At 44.2% G+C, this 19,568-nt stretch overlaps 1 protein-coding gene and 1 pseudogene across 3 annotated transcripts in view; one reads left to right on the top strand and one right to left on the bottom strand.

Moving 5' to 3' along the window:
- Positions 1 to 19,568, top strand: part of LOC308461249 (integrin alpha-X-like) — a 41,412-nt gene that overhangs the window by 19,969 nt on the left and 1,875 nt on the right. For both annotated transcript variants that reach the window (XM_080977989.1, XM_080977990.1), the window contains 18 exons: positions 3,846 to 3,988; positions 5,683 to 5,826; positions 7,244 to 7,450; positions 7,941 to 8,071; positions 8,807 to 8,964; positions 9,697 to 9,857; positions 10,420 to 10,551; positions 11,729 to 11,802; positions 12,434 to 12,575; positions 12,684 to 12,797; positions 12,942 to 13,021; positions 14,292 to 14,375; positions 16,009 to 16,087; positions 17,159 to 17,266; positions 18,205 to 18,291; positions 18,434 to 18,547; positions 18,984 to 19,076; positions 19,285 to 19,395. In XM_080977989.1, the coding sequence (XP_080834115.1) occupies positions 3,846 to 3,988; positions 5,683 to 5,826; positions 7,244 to 7,450; positions 7,941 to 8,071; positions 8,807 to 8,964; positions 9,697 to 9,857; positions 10,420 to 10,551; positions 11,729 to 11,802; positions 12,434 to 12,575; positions 12,684 to 12,797; positions 12,942 to 13,021; positions 14,292 to 14,375; positions 16,009 to 16,087; positions 17,159 to 17,266; positions 18,205 to 18,291; positions 18,434 to 18,547; positions 18,984 to 19,076; positions 19,285 to 19,395 (2,162 nt within the window). The remainder of the gene's footprint in view (positions 1 to 3,845; positions 3,989 to 5,682; positions 5,827 to 7,243; positions 7,451 to 7,940; positions 8,072 to 8,806; positions 8,965 to 9,696; positions 9,858 to 10,419; positions 10,552 to 11,728; positions 11,803 to 12,433; positions 12,576 to 12,683; positions 12,798 to 12,941; positions 13,022 to 14,291; positions 14,376 to 16,008; positions 16,088 to 17,158; positions 17,267 to 18,204; positions 18,292 to 18,433; positions 18,548 to 18,983; positions 19,077 to 19,284; positions 19,396 to 19,568) is intronic.
- Positions 114 to 17,147, bottom strand: LOC308461254 (high mobility group protein B2 pseudogene; annotated as a pseudogene). The gene is made up of 3 exons (XR_013991519.1): positions 16,402 to 17,147; positions 11,088 to 11,300; positions 114 to 2,126 (listed from the first exon to the last, which is right to left on the bottom strand). The product of XR_013991519.1 is annotated as a high mobility group protein B2 pseudogene (transcript).

The raw sequence follows: 19,568 nt of genomic DNA, 5'->3' as shown, positions 1-19,568 counted from the left end.
TCACCCCTTTATAATAGAGGTGACTAATCTGTGACCCTCCAGATATTACTGGTAAAAGGTAAAGGTAAAGGGACCCCTGACCATTAGGTCCAGTCATGACCGACTGAGGTTGCGGCGCTCATCTCGCTTTATTGGCTGAGGGAGCCGGTGTACAGCTTCCGGGTCATGTGGCCAGCATGACTAAGCTGCTTCTGGCAAACCAGAGCAGCTCACGGAAATGCCGTTTACCTTCCTGCTGGAGCGGTACCTATTTATCTACTTGCACTTTGACATGCTTTCGAACTGCTAGGTTGGCAGGAGCTGGGACTGAGCAACGGGAGCTCACCCCGTCGCAGGGATTCGAACCGCCAACCTTCTGATCGGCAAGTCCTAGGCTCTGTGGTTTAACCCACAGCGCCACCTGGACTATAGTTCAAATCATCCCTGACCATTAGCAATGCTGGCTGGGGCTGATAGGGGTTGGAATCCAACATCATCTGGAGGGCCACAGGTTAGCTATCCCTGTTTATAGAATTGGGCTCCTTTGACATTTTATGGTAATTTTCTCCTACATACTTTTTAGGTCTGAACTTACACAAGACTTTTCATACTACAAGCCCCACTTTAGAGTACCACTTTAAGAGGCATGTGATACACAGTCCTAGTTATAAAGAGGAACGTTTGCAATGCTGTACAATTGGGAGTGGGAAACCTCTGGCCCTCCACTTATTCCTGAATAACTATCATCAGCATAGTCAGGGAAGGGAATTGTTGTCTAACATCTGAAGGGCCACAGGTTGCCCACTTCTGCTTTATGTGAAAATTAGGAGAAAGTTGCTTGTAATTATTCCAGTCTCAAAAGTCGCAACATGAATTAAGTCTAATATAGCTTCTCCTTTAAGTCAGCCTTCTCCAACCTCATGCCTTATTAATGTTCTGGACAAATGTCATTAAATCCAGTAAACTCTCAAGGAAAATGAGTTGCAGCTAAAAATGTTTTGAGCATACCAATTTAGAGAAGGCTGCTTTAAGGTTATCTTACCCTTCATGACATTACTACAGGCATACATTAGACTCTCCAGCTGTTTAAGCAAATTAACACTACAGTATAGTAACAAGAATAATGTTCATCATTTTATTACAAAATTGTTAAAAATGTAATATAATGCAATAGTATGCAAGACAAGGTTGACTACCAATTTTACTAAAAAAAATTTTTAAATTTCTCAAAATCAAGCTGTCACTGAATCCAAAGGACCATTAAATATGCCTGAACTTTTGACAATATCAGCTTTTAAAATTCTAACAGTAGTGGCATTTAGCTACTACTTACATTAGAATACAGGCCTCCCTACAATCACATTACCTATACACAATTCTGTACAGTTTTTATACTGAATCTAACAATGAGCTGCACTCGACTTCACATTCTTAGCAAAATCATTGACTTTTTGAGCACAAAATCTTTACAGCAGCTTTATAACTTCACTCTTTATCTTCCTCCTCCTCCCCTTCCCCCTCTTCTTCATCTTCTTTCTCCTCCTCCTCCTCTTCAGGTTCTACTTTCTTCTTGGAGCCTGCTGGCCTACCTGGACCTTTCTTTCCTACATCACCCTTCCCCTTGGCACATCCTTCTCACACTTCTCCTTTAGTTTTGCTGCCTTCTGCTCAAAGGGCTGTTTGTCTCTTGCTGTTTGCTCAGACCACATTATGCCTAGTTTCTTTGCCAATAGACAAACCTGGGTGGTTACTTTATCTTTGGGTGATGCTCAGAACAAAAGAGGACGAAAGCAGGTGGTGGTCTTTGGGGGCATTGGTGTCCTTTTTCTTCTTCTTCTCCCCTTTAGAAGGAATACAATATTTTCATCTCCATGTCATAACGAAGTTTGCCATGTCTTCAAACTTGTCCTTTTCTTTTGCTGACATTGTCTACCATCTCTCAGAGCATTTATTGGAGAAGTCAAAAAAGTTGATTGAAGTGTCCAGGTGCTTCTTCTTATGCTCCTCACGGCACATTTGCACGAAATAAATGTACAAGGATGTCTTGCCCCAGGGCTTGTTCGGGTTGCCTTTGCCCATGGCTGGGGCAACGGTCCCTGATCAGTGGGGAAAGATGTCTGTGGTACTTAGCACCTTGCCTGGCAGAGCTGAGGAAGAGAAACAGTGGCCATTAGCGATGTCAAGAGTGGGGATCAAGTAAAGAGCATGGATCACCTTCCTTCGCCGCAATCAAATCATGTTTTATTGATGTTTTAATGTGCTGTAAACTGCTTTGAGATATTTCTTAAAAATATAAAGCAGTATAGAAATTAAATAAATAAATATAGAACTATAGAGGAGATTCTGCTCTCGATCCATTCCAGTCCGGCTTCCGCGCTGGTCATGGGACCGAGACGGCTCTGGTCGCCCTAACAGATGATCTCCGCAGGCAGCTGGATCGAGGCGGGTCGGGGCTGCTGATTCTTCTAGACCTGTCAGCAGCCTTGGACATGGTCGATCACGAACTCCTGGACCACCGCCTTGCCGACGTGGGGATCCAGGGCACAGTCCTTCAATGGCTGCGCTCGTTTCTCTCCGGTCGGGGACAGAGGGTGGCGCTTGGGGGGGAATTGTCATCGCGCCACTCCTTGGTGTGTGGAGTGCCTCAGGGTGCGATTCTCTCCCCGATGCTTTTTAACATCTTTATGCGCCCCCTCGCCCAGCTTGTCCGGAGTTTTGGGCTGGGTTGCCATCAGTATGCTGATGACACCCAACTCTATCTGTTGATGGGTGGCCATCCTGACTCGGCCCCAGATACACTGACCAGATGTCTGGAAGCTGTGGCTGGATGGTTACGTGGGAGCCGGTTGAAGTTAAATCCTTCGAAGACAGAGGTCCTCTGGCTGGGACGGAGCGATATGGGATTGAGGGGGCAACTCCCATCTCTTGCGGGGGTGCAATTAGTGCCAGCATCGTCCGTTAAGAGTCTGGGTGTAATCTTCGATACCTCCCTCTCTATGGAGGCGCAGATTACAGCTATAACAAAGGCGGCGTTTTCTCATCTCCGCCAAGCTAAGCAGTTGGCTCCTTATCTCTCTCGCCCTGACCTAGCCACTGTGATCCACGCGACGGTCACCTCCAGACTGGATTATTGTAACTCGCTCTACGTGGGGCTGCCCTTGAGACTGACCCAGAAACTCCAGCGGGTGCAGAATGCCGCGGCGAGACTCCTTATGGGGTCTTCGCTGCGAGATCATATCCATCCGATACTATACCAACTGCACTGGCTCCCGGTGGAGTACAGGATCAGGTTTAAGGTGCTGGTTTTAACCTTTAAAGCCCTATACGGCCTAGGACCCTCGTACCTACGGGACCGCCTCTCCTGGTATGTCCCACAGAGAAATTTACGGTCTGCAAATAAAAACATCCTAAAGATCCCAGGCCACAGAGAGGTTAGGTTGGCCTCAACTAGAGCCAGGGCTTTCTCGGCCGCGGCTCCAACCTGGTGGAACGCTCTGTCACAAGAGACTAGGGCCCTGCAGGACTTGACATCCTTCCGCAGGGCCTGCAAGACAGAGCTGTTCCACCAGGCCTTTGGTCAGGGCGCAGCCTGACCCCCTCCTCTGGCAATCTGCACAAAATTTTGCTTGATGGTTGCCATTAATTTGATTTTAATTTGATTTAATTAATTTTAGAATGAATGTTTTAGAATGTTGGACTATTTTGACTGTTGTTAGCCGCCCTGAGCCCAGCTTCGGCTGGGGAGGGCGGGATATAAATAAAATTTATTATTATTATTATTATTATTATTATTATTATTCTGTCATTGCCAGATGCAGCTATGTTTTCTCCTTGTACCTGTCTCACTGCCTTTGTGTCCCTACAAGGTTATGTGATGCAGATGGTTCAAGTGAACGGCCAGAGCAGCTTTGTGGTAGGAGCCCCTCGCTACCAACATGCTGGCAAAGTCTTTTTGTTCAGCCGACAAAATTTGCAGTGGCAGAAGACATCAGAGTTGTCTCCAAAGGAGGTAAGAAGGCTTCGGGATGAACTGTGGGTTGTGTCAGTGCATATCTGAGCGTGTTTCCTTTGCCTGTGGCAATTAAAGTTAACCATGCAGCCCACAAAGCAGGATCTCCCATTGAAATGACTGCCCTTAATTCTGACAAACTGTTTTTAATTCTCACTGTACATTTGAATAACAGAACAGAGCTTCAGTCTTTATATTTTATGGAACCCCAGGCAGGGATCCACATGTGTTCCTCCAGACCTCACTATCTGGCCCTCAAGACTCTCCCCAGGCCATACACCCTCATTAGCCTCACCCCTCACTTCCTCTGCTTTGGCCCCTGCTTAAGTAATGTTGCATGCCATCCCCAATCTCTGAGTGGTGTGAGATTCCAAGGAGTTCCAGGCACGCTTACCCAGAGTTCATGCTTCCTTTCAGCAATGAGGCACAGTGGAGACTTTGGTGCCTTTATGATATAAGGTTTATTTACACATACAGTGGTACCTCTACTTATGATCACCTCTGGTTACGTATCTTTCGGGATATGCACGCGGCAAACCCGGAAGTATTTTTCTGGGTTTTGCCATGCACACATGTGCAGAAGCTCTCTACCACACTGCACGCATGTGCAAAATAGGCAACTCCGATTGTGAAAATCTTGGGATCCAACTGGAGCTCCGGAACGGATCCCATCCACAACCGGAGGTACCACTGTATACAACCTGAGCCTATGATGAAGGGACTCACGGGATCAAAGCCCCATAAGGTTCTTGCTTCTTTCATAGCTGCAGCTTTGGATTCAAACACAAGAGCTGTCTGGCACAGAATCCCCTTTTATTGACATTTTTAAAATGGCCCATCACTTTCCTTTTGTTCTCCTTAGTAGCTCTTCTCCCAGACAATTTCCTGAACTTGGGAAGCTGACTGGCTTTATATTTTAACTCTTGCTAAATCCTATGTCTGGCACTCAGGTTACCACCCCAAGCATTGATTAAATTCCAGCACCCTTTGGTCCCATAAATTTAGGGGAAGTCATAAACCCACAGTATTTGCGCCTGACTTGAATGTGCCATTGAGCTATGATAAGGCTTCTTGCTTTCCTTGATGGAGGCTAGAGAGGAATGTGTGGGTGTGAAGAAACTAGCCTACTGTACAAATGTAGCAGTCACATTTATTTCTCCACCCACTTTTGCCTCTGGTCCCACCTATTACTGGCAGGTGGCCTCAGAAAGTTTCTCAGAAAGAAATGTGGCCCTCAGGCAGAAGAAGGTTCCCTCTTCCTGATTTATAAGTACCACAACAACAAAAGTAACTTTTGAAGTATCTAGAGACTTGGGCAAGGTGTTTGATCCTGGAAGTGTTGTAGTTGCAAACAATGAACTGGTTGCCATTCCAAACCATTTTAACTGTCATTACTCTCACCTAGGGAATTCTGGGCACTGTTAGCATATGAAATCTTTAGCATCTTTATAAAACTTTAGTCTCCAGTGTTCTTTTTGGGAAGCCATGACAGCTACATCTGTCTCAAAACTGTTGAAATGTGCTGCTGCACCATGTTTGCCTACAGTATAAATTTCCCTCTCTTTTAGTCCCAGGCAATGAATGAATGGATGGGAGAGTCCACTGGATGGGGAAAAGAAGAATAGAAGGATGTGTAAATGCCTGGGGTCAGGGAGATCAAGAAATGGAAAAAGTTTAACAATGGTGATTTTTAGTCCCCCCAGATTGGCTCTTACTTTGGTGCTACGCTTTGCTCCGTGGACCTTGATAGAGACAAAAACACAGATCTGGTTCTTATTGGTGCTCCCATGTACTATGACGGCATGGCAGGAGGAGTGGTCTACATCTGCGAGAGGCAGGTAGGTGAAGGGGAATGCAGGCCTGCCCTTTGTACTTGGTGGCACAAGGCAACTACCAAGAGCAGTTATTTGTGGACAGGGATGTAAGAAGGCATCCTTTCCCACTCCACCCTGTATTTATCGAATGCAGCACTGTTCTGTTCCGCTGCAGTTTAGCTCCCACCCAAAACTATGCTATTTGTCTCACTGTCCAATGTGGCAAAATTCCATAACTTTCATAGTGTACATATGTAATGAAACACATAAACAGCATAAGTTACATTACCATGAAGTTATTCCAGCCTATGCATTTCATTGCAAAAGAAATGTAATGCAAAGGTGCGGGCAGGGGAGAGGGGAACATAGTGACATATCATTTGTGGACTGAAAACAACAACAACAGTGAATACTGATTGTATTCACTAGATTTATTTCCATTCCAGAAATGGGATGAATACATGAACATCAGCAATTTCTTCTCCCATTTTTCTTTTCATCAGAATTTTCTGCCATCCCTATTTGAGCACAGCTGTTTTTGTAACAGGGGGACATCAAAAGTATTTTCCTTTCCTAGAGCACGTTTTGTGCTTTGGTTTCTTTTGCGAAAGCACAAGAAGTTTGAAGGAAGGCTGAGCAGTGCTAATTAAACAGCCGAACAGACCCCTTTATAGAGCATCACATTGTTCTGTATTTCTGTACTCCTGGCTGCTGACAGCTGGCAGCTAAAGATGTAGAGTGAGGTCAGGGAAGGACACCTGGAATGTTGTGGTGTCACACAGCACAACTTGCAGCTCTTCCAAGTTGCAGGGTGGAGGAAGCAGGGAGATGGTGTTTGAATGTCATGTTTTTCAATGACATTCATGGATTTTTCCAGCCCCGATAGCAGGGGAGAGGAGAACTGGGACATCCAGCAAAAAACCAGATAGATAGATAGTTGCTTTACTTATACAAATGAAGAGATGGGGAAAGTAATTGGCGCCCACCAATGGGGACGGTCAGAGCCCAATGTAAGCTGGTCTTTTTTCATCAAGGGCTCCAAATTGTCTTGGGCTAGTCACACTTCTTTGAAGTCTCTCAGCTCCACTCACCTCACAGAGTGTTTGTTGTGGGGGAGGAAGGGAAAAAAGAATGTTAGCCGCTTTGAGACTCCTGAAGGGGAGTGAAAGGCGGGATATCAAATCCAAACTCTTCTTCTTCTTCTTGCCAAATGGAAAAATGGGAAGTGCAGAATGAAAGTAAGAAGGGACTACTTCTATAATTTCTATAAATTACAGGGCATTCACTGTCTTACTAGTTTGATTCCTTTGAGTCTGTCCCCCTTCTGGCACAAGGGGGTGCCATGGAACAAACAGTGCAGGAGATTGAAAATAGAAGGAACAACTTCATCAGAACTATTTTGGTTTCAACCCCTCAAGTGTCCCCTTTCATCATTTGCCAGGAGGATGGGTTTTTCTGCAGCCAGAAATTGCGGGGGGCAGCCAAACAGCCCTTGGGACGCTTTGGAGCCAGCATAGCAGAAACAGGTGAAATAACTGGGGACCGATGGACGGATGTGGCCATTGGGGCTCCAATGGAGGATGAGAACAGAGGAGCTGTGTACATATTCCATGGGAGCAGAAGATCCATCAACCCAGCATATAGCCAGGTGAGCCCTCAGCCCCTCTACTCCATAGCAGGAAGCACAGGCAACTGTCATTTCACTGTCTGGTAGTCCAAGAAGGCTGAAGCTTGAAGCAGTTACTTTATCAATGAAGGAGCTCAGACTGGAAGTTTATATAGGAGCTTGAAGCTCCACCCCTTCCTGTCTAATGATCCAGGCAGGTACTTCCATGCATGTTCCCCTCCTCCTGGGTAGCCTCATGTGCAGCTAACTGGGCACTTCCAACAGCCCTGAAGTTCCTGCCTGGCTCACTGTCACTTTAGCTCCTGTGTCCCTGGGGTAGATTGGGGTGGTGGGGGTAGTCCAAGAACCAGCCAGGAACACAAACATCTGGGATGAGTGACCCCCAGTCTTGGGACAAGGTCATCTAGATCCAAAGGCTCTTCAGGGTCACTGGTGGTATGAATATATGCTGGAGGGTCCTCCTCTAAGGAGACCTCAGGCACCAACCTCTCCTTCTTTCTCCTGCTCCTAGCGCATCCAAGGCTCTCTGCTTCCCAATAGGCTCCAGTACTTTGGCCAGGCTATTGGTGCCGGGAGAGATCTGACTGGAGATGGACTCCCAGACGTAGCAGTGGGGGCTCAAGGAAGAGTGCTGCTGCTGAGGTAAGGAGCTTCGGGACTCTTGGAGCCAACTTTTTTTTAAAAAAAGTCTGCATGCACACTTCCTTTGTAGTACATTAGAGAGTAATCAGTCTCTCATTAATATTTTTTAAAAGGAATTCTAATCAAGTAAAATGACACTTTTAAATGGTTGAGCAAGCAGTAGTGTCAGTCACAAGCAGGAATGGCAAGAGCTCTCTGGACTGATCCAATGTATTTTGGTGCCTGAGGTGGGAGATGCAAATGGAACTCCTCCCCTAACTAATTATCATGGAACATAGCTCACATTGATAACAAAGAAGTCTATGCAGGAGAACCTTAGAGTTGATGGTGCCCTTTGTGTCTTCCATTCTGCTTCCCTTAATGGCAGAGTTGGCATCCACAGTCTAAGTGAGCTGTTGCTTCAAGTAGGGACACCTTTGAAGACCTCATTCAAAACCACAACTTTTGTACAGCTTAGTCCTGCTCAGTAAGCCAGGGCAGTGATGGCATTTCCCCTGTCATTTGAATGCTGAGAACATGCAATATCCCAGCAACAGAAATGTCCCACACAGCACAAGATGATGTGCAGACTGGACATGTGACAATTGTTTGGAATGCACTTCTTTTAAACACTTTGCAAATATAACCCATGGTTGGAATGTCCGGATGGCACTAGCCCTGTGCTCCCCAGTGGGCTACGTAATGAACCTTTGTCTCCCTCCAACTCAAATTCCTACCCCATTCTGTCTGCAACAGGGCTCGGCCCGTGGTACGAGTAGTACCCACTATCACCTTCACCCCGAATGAGATCCCCATCGCTGCCTTTGAATGCCAGGACCAGGATGTTCTGAACAAGGAAGTCAGTAAGGCAACTGTCTGCCTCACTGTTATGATGGATCCTCGGTTTACACAAGGTAGGCCCAAAGCAATTTGAGGGAGTAAGCTGGGCTTGGGTGCTAGCTGACAGTGCACATAACATGCTGAGGACAGGAGGACCCCTCAGTACAAGAAGTGGGGCAACAGAGAAGCTGGCTTGCCACACAGTTTGATTACCCATCATTACCATATTTCTGTGGCTTTTCAAACTGTGTTCCTAGAATCCTCTGGGTCCCTGAGAAACTTATCAGAAGTTCTTCCATGTTGCAATTACTAATGATGGACAGCTTCCCATCAAGATAGCTTGCTTACTGCTACTGACTTTCCCATGCAATGTACATCTGAAAAGGAATACTGGTACAATTGGACACACTCCGGGTGAACTTCTGCTTTGTGTGAGGTAACAGTGAAGTCCCAGAGGCTTACTCCACACCCACATGCACTGAATGTTTCACCCTGGAGCACAACTCTAATGCCTTGTTTGAAAGCTACTGCCAGATTCTGATGTGAGCCCTTCATTGAGTCCAGTGCCCCTAGAGAGCCCAGAAGGGAGCAAGGAGATGGCCCCCAGTTATAAGACCTAGTATTGTGAGCTTCCTCTTAACTTGGTAGGCATTTTATTCCTCAATACTGGATGCATAGCTTTAGCTGCGAGCATCAGAAGTTCACAAGGATTTTGTGCTAAAGGGCCTTTACAGAGAATCTGCACAGCACACTGTATCCCTCAGAATCCTATTCTCTGTGTTGTCTTTTCAATTCCTCTCCCTCAGGCAGCAGCATTTTGAACACCATTCAGTACAAGTTGAACTTGGATCCTGGTCGAATGAGGGTTCGGGCCATTTTTAACGGAAACCCAGACTCTTCCACCATCACCAAGGAGATAAAAATGGGACTGAAGAGACACTGTGAGGAGTATCGCATAAAGTTGCCGGTGAGTTCAGAGATCCAGTGGATGTTTAAAAGCAAAGACAAATGTTGGCATTTGGGTCCATGAAACAAGTGTTGTCACCACTAGGGACAGAAGGATCTGTCAATCTCAGTTTCTCATTTTTCCAATCTTAAATTCACTTAAATTCACTTTGCAGCAATTTCTGATTTTTAAAAAAAGTTATGAAAATTAATCCATATTTTAATGCATTTTTTTCTTAATAAACACATTTTTATATGCAGTTCTGACTAACATACACAATTTTACAAAAAGTTTTCCCTGATGTAATACATTTTGTGTGCTATTTTCACCAATGTGATGTACACTTCCCCTAACATATGCATTTTTGTAAACATTGGTTAGTTGGCAAATTGCATAGCAAAATTTGGATAAGTGCAAATTTCAAGGGATAGCTGTATTTCTGTTTGCATGTTGTTTTGGAAAGTGCAAATTTGGTAGATTCAGCTTCAAATGAAACCTGGATCAAATTTCTTTCCCATCTCTAATCACAAAATAAAGCAGATCCTCACTTATTTTTATTTCTTCTCCCCCTCCATTACGCAAGACCTGCGTAGAAGACAGCTTCACACCCATAAACCTCCGGTTGAATTATACTCTCATTGGAGATCCCATTCCTGGTGCTGACAACCTGCAAGCCATCCTAAGCAAAGATAGCTCCCCTATATTTACAGCACCGGTGAGTCCACACACTCTCTGTTTCCTGTCTGGTTGATCAGTCTGTAAATGGAAGTGGCAGAGACGAAGGGCTTAATTTATATAGGGAAATGGTCTTTGATCATTTTCCTTTCTTACCACTTCCCATTTTTCACCGTTTCACGCTATAAGTGTCTTCCCTGAAACTCTCCTTTAGCAGCAAGAAGAACCTCCAATATAGAAGGGCCATTGGTTGCACATTCTAGCTAAAAAAATCTCAGCAGTTCAGCTGACTAAATGTACTTGCTCTTCTTCCACTGCTTTTCCCTAGAGAAAACTGCTCTTTAGCATTCATTCAGAGCAAATTCAATCAGAGCAGGGCAAAGGGGAAATTGCTTGAAAAACTTCTAGGTGAAAGTTTGGATGAACCCTAAGTTTCATAGTCTGTTATTAAATGCAGCTGGCTGTCACTAGGGTGCAGGGAAGACTTGTACACCTAGGAAGACTTAGGTTCAGATTTCCACTCAGTCATGAAACTCATTGCAACCTTTGGCTGGTCTCTCTCTCAGCCTAACCTACCTTGACAGGGTTGTCACCTAGAGTGCCTTCAAGTGGAGATTCCCAAAGGTTTCCATTGCCCCTTTTCTGCTTCAGACATTGTTGCTTTAAGAAGTCCCATGCACCTTGAGGTAGCAGCTTCTGTTGCTGTCTTCCACCACCCATCTGCTCCCCCATTCTATATGTTAATTGGTGGTGGGGAATTCCTCTTCAGTCTTCCCTTTTCTCAGTCACCTGAACAGTAGGAGTGGAAACCACAGGGAAGAGAGATAGTACATGAGGTTGTTGTATGAGAGTGTGTGGGGTGGCCCAGCCCATTTTGGTTTTGGCCCTGCCCACAGCTGGCAGGCAGCTTCCAGAAGGTTAGGAAAGTGGGAAATGTGAAAACATTTTCACATTTCAGCTCTAGACAACAAAATGTTACTAGCTTCACCCATCCTCAAACTCTGACAATGTTTGTACCCATGGGCATAGCCAGGATTTTTGTTGTGAGGGGCAGGACTTTTGTTGGGGGGACAGGACTTTTGTTAGGGGGACAGAACCAATGTGATTGGTCAGTTAAGTTAAGCATTTCTATTGCTTTACTTGACCTAGGGGGCAGCTGCCCCTCACCCTCCCTTGACTATGCCCATGTCTGTACCCCACCCTTCTTCTCTTCACAGCTACATTTTCAAAAGAATTGTGGTGCAGATGGAGTCTGTAAAGACCAGCTAAAAACCTCCTTCAATTTCTCAGGGTAATGTATGTTTTTTCTTCTTCATGTCACCCTACTCTGCTGCCCAGACTCACTGAACCTGGTGCATTTCAGGTGCTCGTGCCTTCAGTGTTAGAGCATTGCAGGGTAGAATGCTAGGTCTCATCTCTTAGCCTCCCCCCATATTTTCCTCTCTTCATGGCTTAATTAGAGCCAAGATGCAGAATACACTTTGATTTCCAAGGCTCATCTCTGAAACACATAATAATAAATGTAGTAACAAAGGAGGATGGGCATGTAGAGAGTGTTCCCTCCCCACCCCCCTGAGCTTCCGTGGGCCGGGTCAGGGTCTCCACAATGGAGGGAATGACTTCCAGGCAGGATTGAGCCCTAAGACATATTGTCTTAGGATAAGGCTATTAGCAGCTACTACCCCGGAAGGCTATGATCTGCTTCCACTGTCAAAGGTCATATGCTTCTCAATACCAGTTGCAGAGAATCACAGGTGGGAAGAGTCACTATTGCACTCAGGTCCTGCTTGTGGACTTCCTATAGGCATCTGGTTTGCCACTGTGAAAATTGGATTCTGGTCTGGATGAGCCCTTGGCCTGATTTAGCAGGGTCTTCTTACTTTCTTAAGCTTAGAAGAGACCCTCTTCTTTTTTTCCTTCAGCCTGGACACGCTGGTGGTGGGCCTGACCCCTGAGCTCAATGCTACAGTCTTCATTCGGAATGATGGGGAGGATTCCTATGGCACCACTATAACCTTCTTCTACCCTTCCGCACTGTCCTACCGCAGGCTCTCATTATTGAAGGTATAAGAGGCAAAAGGTGGCAGTTCGGCAACAGGGGATCGGGGCTGGCCTAAAAGTTTGTTGCTCACTATCTTAACCAATTCCCCAATCTGATCCCTCCCACTGCAGTCCAAAAGGAGAAATGTGGCTGTTAAATGTGCTTCTACCCCTTCAGCAGAGGATGACCCCATGAGGAACACCACCTGTAACATCAACCACCCCATCTTTCGGGCTGGGGCTGAGGTAAAGTCCTTCTGTAAGCAAGTGGACCAGGGAACTGTGGTCATCTGGTTAGGATCTCTACTCTAACAGAGTAGACTCCTCCTCTCTCCCCAAATAACACCTGGCTGCCCTCTCACTCATTTATTGTGTCATCATCTGTTGCAGGCTATTTTCATTGCCACCTTTTCCGTCTCCCAGAATGCAGATCTAGGGAGAGAGATACAGATCAATGCCACAGCTGGCAGGTAAGGTTTGATGTGCCTGGCTTGGGAGATGTTCCTATTTGACCAGCTTGAATCAGTTTCACTTCAGTTGTCATGATGGCTAGGCCACATTCAAACTGGTTTGTAATGCAATCCCAATAAATTCTAATCAGAAGTAAGTCCCATTGAGTTACGGTAAATGAAACTTACAGTCACATAAGATTTGCAGCCTTAAATGTATAATGATGGGACTCAGAGAGTGTCCATTCATAAATAATTTATTATTTTTATCCCACCCATCTGGCTGGGTTTCCTCAGCAACTCTGGGCATCTTCCAACAGAAGGTTAAAAATGCATTCAAACATCAGTCATTAAAAACTTCCTTAAACACGGCTGCCTTCAGATGTCTTCTGAATGTCATATAGTTGTTTATTTCTTTGACATCTGATTCTTTTTCATTTCCATGTGATAAAAAATAACAACCATACAGCAACTTGCATTACTTGTATATGTATTTTTTTCGCAGATGCACATACTGTATGCATTTAGAAATGCATTTTTATATGCCACACTTTTGAGCTAAGAATTACATTGCAACATTCTGAGAAGCATGAAAACTAGAGGATAACTGCATCCCAATTTGCATATTAGTCTAGGAAATACAAATCAGGTCATGAGTATCTCTAATACATTCTAACAGGCAGTGGGATGGGGGAGAAATTTGACCCACTTCACATTTGCAAGCAAATCTACCTGATTCACCACCATATTCCCCAAACAGTATGGAAACCAAAACACAGGCACCCTTTAAAATCTGTACTTTTCTGAATTTTGGAATGCAGTTCTCCAGTCATGGAATGCTGATAAAAATGCATATGCTAAGCTAAAGTGTGCATACAAATAGGCTAGTGAAAATAGCATACAAAAATGTATTAAATTAGGAAAAATATAAATATTAGGCAAAATACGCTTTGCAAAAATGTGTCTATCATTCAGAATTACATATATAAATGTGAATAATAGAATTTTGGACCCAGATACTGGTGAATTTTCATGGGGACTCATATAAATGTGAATAATAGAATTTTGGACCCAGATACTGGTGAATTTTCATGGGGACTCTTTAAAAAAACACAGACTGATGTGGAGAGCTGAACTTCAGAATGAAAAAGAGATAAAATGAAAGCAAAATGAACAGATTCGCCAAGCCCTAATGTTGTAGAACCACAGTGCATGTAGCAGTGTATGATGGGGCAGTGGCATACGTGATAATTGTTCCAATCTTCACTCTGCCTCTCTCTCTCTTTTCTAGTGACAACAATGGCCCTGTCACTCCGGACATGATTCACCAAGCGAAGCTGCTTGTCAAATATGCAGTATATGTCTTTGTTAATGCGTACGTGACTGCAAGTATTCTGGGAGCATCCCAGCCCACCACCCAGCTGCCCTTCTCAACTCACTATCGACTGTCAGAAGGCTTGTTTGCACAACCACTGTTTTTCTTAGGGCTAGTGCCCTAGAATAATGATCCTTCTGTACAAACAAGAAATTCCAGCCATATATCTTTTCCTAATTATCATGGGTCTATGTTTCATGGCAGCTCTATAATTTCAGCCACTTAATGGAACCCACCCCCTTTTTGTTTCAGGGGTTGAAAGACCTAGATGAAACAGCATTTGCTGGTTTTCCAGGGCTTGATTGGCTTTCAAAAGATTTCAACTTCAGCAGACCTCATAAGCCTATAAAGCAGAGATAGTGAACCTATTACTATTACCACCACCACTACTATTACTACTATTACTCAGTCTGATAGCAACACTGACCTCATACACGCGTACTCCATCTCTCTCCCCAAGAAGCTGCACATTTTCTATACTGGTTTAGATACTTTGGTGGAGGATAAAATAGTGGTCTTCTTGCAATCCTTTTGTATTAATCCCTAACAAAGTAATTAGGATCCATCTGGTGATATTTCCACATATACCGTATTTAGAAATCAATTTCTATTCCAATGCCTATTGAATTTTCAGCTTCCTCATTTTCTTCTGTTTAATTAATTATTTTGGATGAATTCAAGTTTAATGAATTTGAATCTTTTGGAATTTGCCACTTCTGATTTATTGGATAACCCCCATTTTGCAAATAACTGGCCAATTTCTGTTTGCTGGCTATTGCCCTGCAGCGTGCTGTTTGTTGGCTATTGCCTTGCAGTGTAATACTAAGCATGTCTACTTACAAGTCCCACTGAATTTAACAGGGCTTCCTTTCAGCTAGATGTGCATCATAATAATAATTTAAATATTTTTATTATTTATACCCCACCCAAATGGCTGGGTTTCCCCAGCCACTCTGATCAGCTTACAGCATATATTGAAACATAATAAAACATCAAACATTAAAAACTTCCCAATACAGGTCTGTAGTTCTTTATCTCCTTGACATCTGAAGGGAGGGTGTTCCACAGGAGGACGCCATTACTGAGAAGGCCCTCTGCCTGGTTCCCTGTAATTTCGCTTCTCACAGTGAGGGAACCAGCAGAAGTCTCTTGGAGGAGGACCTCAGTGTCCAGGCTGAATGATGGGGGTGGAGATTCTCCTTCAGGTATACTGGGCTGAGACCATTTAGGGCTTTAAAGGTCAGCACCAACACTTTGAATTGTGCTCTGAAATGCACTGGGAGACAATGAAAATCCTTTAGGACTGGTGTTATATGATCCCGGCGGCCAGTCACCAGTCTAGCTGCCGCATTCTGGATTAGTTGTAGTTTCCGAGTCACCTTCAAGGTGATATCAGCATAGCTGATATCAATCACTTACTCAGTTTTCTTGGTTCAATCAGAATATACTCATTTCAGGAGGACATGCTAAAATGAATGGCATTGGCTGCTAGAAAATATTGACCCCATCTAAATTGCCATAGCAGTGCTATGCTTTGATCTTCCAAAAAGCCATTGGAATGCATTGGTCAAACCCAGATTGATTGCTTTATTACATAGTGATTTTTCTCAGACCCCCACCTCTTTTCTTCCAGTGTTGATGTGTCAACCAAGTATGTCAATTTTTCTGCTGGTCAGGAAGACGGAAATCAGACTGTGGAACATCGCTATGAGGTGAGGGGTTTGTGGAGCATTGTGGAATTAAGAATTTGAAAAAGGCAAAATTTATGTGGATCAGGTTTAGGGAATAAATCCAGACCTTCAGCTAAGGGCTTCAGAGCAGCACAACACAATATGTCATACTGGAGCCACTCTGGGGAGTGTGGTTGGCTGCATCCCTCTTGCAGGACATCATCTTGTATTATGTTGCTCTGAAGCTGTTCTGGGAAATGTAGGCAGAAAGAAGAGGCATGGTGGGTGTGTGCAAGCAGCACAGAACAAGCTCCTTGGTTTAAAAGTTTAAAAAGATGGAAAGAGCCCTCACCCACCTTGTACATCTGCTATCCTGGCCCCAAGGCTGCCACTGCTTGAGCCATATAGTAGGCGAGAAGGGCTTGGCAGTACAACAATCATTTGTAGGATGGGGGTGGGAAAATATGTCACATTTGGTTTCTATCAGTTTCTCAAATTTCCAGTCTTCAGTTCTCCACATTTCCACATCAGTTTGCTTAAAAAAAAGAAAAGTTCTCATGAAAATTCACCAGCATTTTAGTGCAAATTTCTCCCAATATACATGCCGTATACAATTTTACCTAATTTACACATTTTTGCAAAGCAATCTTCCTGAATAAAATGCATTTTGGTACATTATTCTGTGTGTGTGTGTGTGTGTGTGTGCGCGCGCGCGCGCGCGCGCATTACCCTAGTATTTATATATGCATTTGGCTGGAGAACTGCATCTCAAAATTTGGAGAAGTGTGCATTTCAAAGGATGACTGTTTCATTTTGCACATTGCTTCAGAAAGTACAAATGTTTTTTCATGTTTGAGGTTTTACTACTGTATGTTTTTATATGTACTACAAGCTGCCCAGAGTTTCCCCAGCCAGATGGACAGGGTATAAATAATAAAATTATTATTATTATCATTATTATTAACTTAGGTAGATTTGACTTTAAATGCATATTGAATTGAATTTCTCTTCCATCCTTATTGTGGAATGGGGAAAATATATCTTGGTTAGTGATAGCAATGGGCTGATTGTTGGGCTCCTGTCACATTTATACAGGATCTTCTTCTTGTTTAGGTGAAGAACACATATACACGAAAGGTTCCTGTCTCAATCACGTTTAAGTTCCCTGTGCAACTGAATGGGACATGGGTGTGGAATGCATCCGCGGACATCCTTCCTGAGGTATATCCTTCTGAGACCAAATATGATTTCTTTTTTGTTAATAGGACTGAATTAAGTACTGGTGTAGCAATAGTATACAACCAGAAATTTTTCAACCTTCATAATACTAGAACTTGGGTTACGCAATAAAATTGATTGGCTGGAAATTCAAGGGGGACAAAGAAAATACCCCTCCACATACCACATCAATTTATGGCTCTCTTTCAATAGAGGAGTGTATATCCAGAGTGGGCCATCTCCTTCTCCATGTTCTAGCGGCAGGGCTCATTCAGCAAGCTCCTTTTGTATGAATGAAGCCCCTCCCAGTTTCAATCCTGCCAGTTTCAGTTCCTGTGCTAGATTTGAGTGAGATTTAATCGGAGAATCTTTTTAAAGCCATTTTGAGAGCCTCTCCAGGCTATTCTATAAGTAAATAGAGGCAAATTAGACAAAATTATGGAGGATAGCCCTATCAATGGCTGCTGGCCATGAGTGGAGAATGGATCCTCCAGGTTCAGAGGCAGTGTTGCTGACTAACAGGTGCTGAGACAAACAACAGTGGATGGCTGTTTCCATCACGGTCTACTTGTGAGTTTCCTAAAAGTACCTGACTAGCCATTGCTGGACCTGCTGTTCCTTTTATCTGATTCGTGAGAGCAAGTTTTATGTTTTTCCCTACCTGCTGGTTCCATGGTCACAACAAAAGAATTAATATCTGCCCTCTACTCATAAGCATGAACAGTGTCAGACTTCCATTGCTGCTTAACACGCCTCTTTCCACTGTCATTCTCAGTACAGTTGAACCATGCTACCTAACCTGTGTTAAGAGATATTCTGCATGTGCCCTGAGCCTTGAACTAGCATACTTGTTTAGACAAACAGTGTGGAAATACATGAATTACAAGTGAAAGGCTTCTGTGATGGCTATTTCATATGAAATTTGTTTTCCCTTTCCCTAGATGAACCACCTAGCTCAGTGTGCCCCTGAAGCAGACACCCAAGGGGCCAAAGATTTTGTGGCAGAACTAAGAAAGAATTCCATTCTGGTGAGTACATCCCCACTGTAAAGTACATCCCCTTATTTCAGAAGCACCTGGACTGGGTGACTCTGGGGACCCCTTTAGGTTAAGGGGTAGCTATACTCAGCATCAACACTTTATCTGAGGATATCCTTGCACCTCCTTCCAGGACTGCTCTGTGGCTGTCTGTAAAACGATCCGGTGCAACATTCCATCCCTGGGGCAGAAGCAACCACTGGAGTTCAGCATCAAGGGGAAGATGGGATTCCAATGGGTCTCCCAGGTATGAAGGCCACTGCTGGGGCTTTATTGGTGCAGGGGTGGGAAGGTCATGTAAGATGTTACCATGCTTCTGTGCGGCACACCCAAACCAGCTGCATCTTTGGGTGCAGCCATTCTATGAACCCCAGGAACTCTTCTTCAGTGGTGACCAGACTTCTCAACAGAACCCTCACCAAATGACAGTTCCTAGGATTCTTTGGGGGACCCTATGACAATACGTTATACAAATAATTTAAGTTGCTGTATAGTAGATATGCTCACAGTCAGTTACATCTCTATACCAACAAAGGAACTTCATTCATATATATATATATATATATATATATATATATATATATATATATATGAGCCAGTTACTCCTTTTGGATCCCTTCTTGGTGAAATCTCTCAGGCGAATACCTTTCCCACCTCTGAGAGGGTTTGTCTCTGTCTTTCAGACCCAGCAGAAGAAAGTGACCCTGGTGAGCTCAGCAAGGATTTCTTATGATGAGAAAATATATACCCAGAAAGAGGGCCTTCCACAGAATCAGGTAATGATGGGTCAAAAGGAGACACACTGTCCATAGGCCATAGCTAGGAGCCAGGACATCTCCAGACGTTGTCTAGAAAGAGCTGGGAAGGAGTTAGAATTCCAGGCTACCTTTTGTAGCTCTGGATGAGGCACTGTTCAAATGAATTAACCCTAGTGCATGACGTCACCAGGTTCTCCCTCTCAGTTTTTCCCCTCTTACCCTGTAGGCGAATACTGTGGTGGAATTCCTGGAGCCTTACAACTACCTTCCTGTTATCATTGGCAGCAGTGTGGGGGGACTCATTCTTCTTGCCCTGATTGCTGCTGTTCTTTACAAGGTGAGGACTGACATTTAGAAGTATGCTTATAAGTGAGGGGAGGGCCTTTGGGAGTAACTTTGGCCCACATCAAACACACACAAGTAGGGAGATAGCTGGGGCAGAAAGCTGCCACACCTAAGTGGGGGTGCCCAGTGTACAAACGTGGTCTATACTTGTTTCATTGATTCTTC

This window comes from Podarcis pityusensis, assembly GCF_964106645.2.
Source record: "Podarcis pityusensis genome assembly, chromosome: 13".
Taxonomy (NCBI): Eukaryota; Metazoa; Chordata; class Lepidosauria; order Squamata; family Lacertidae; genus Podarcis; species Podarcis pityusensis.
Note: the sequence above shows the minus strand (reverse complement) of the source record. Positions and strands in the feature narration are given on the sequence as shown.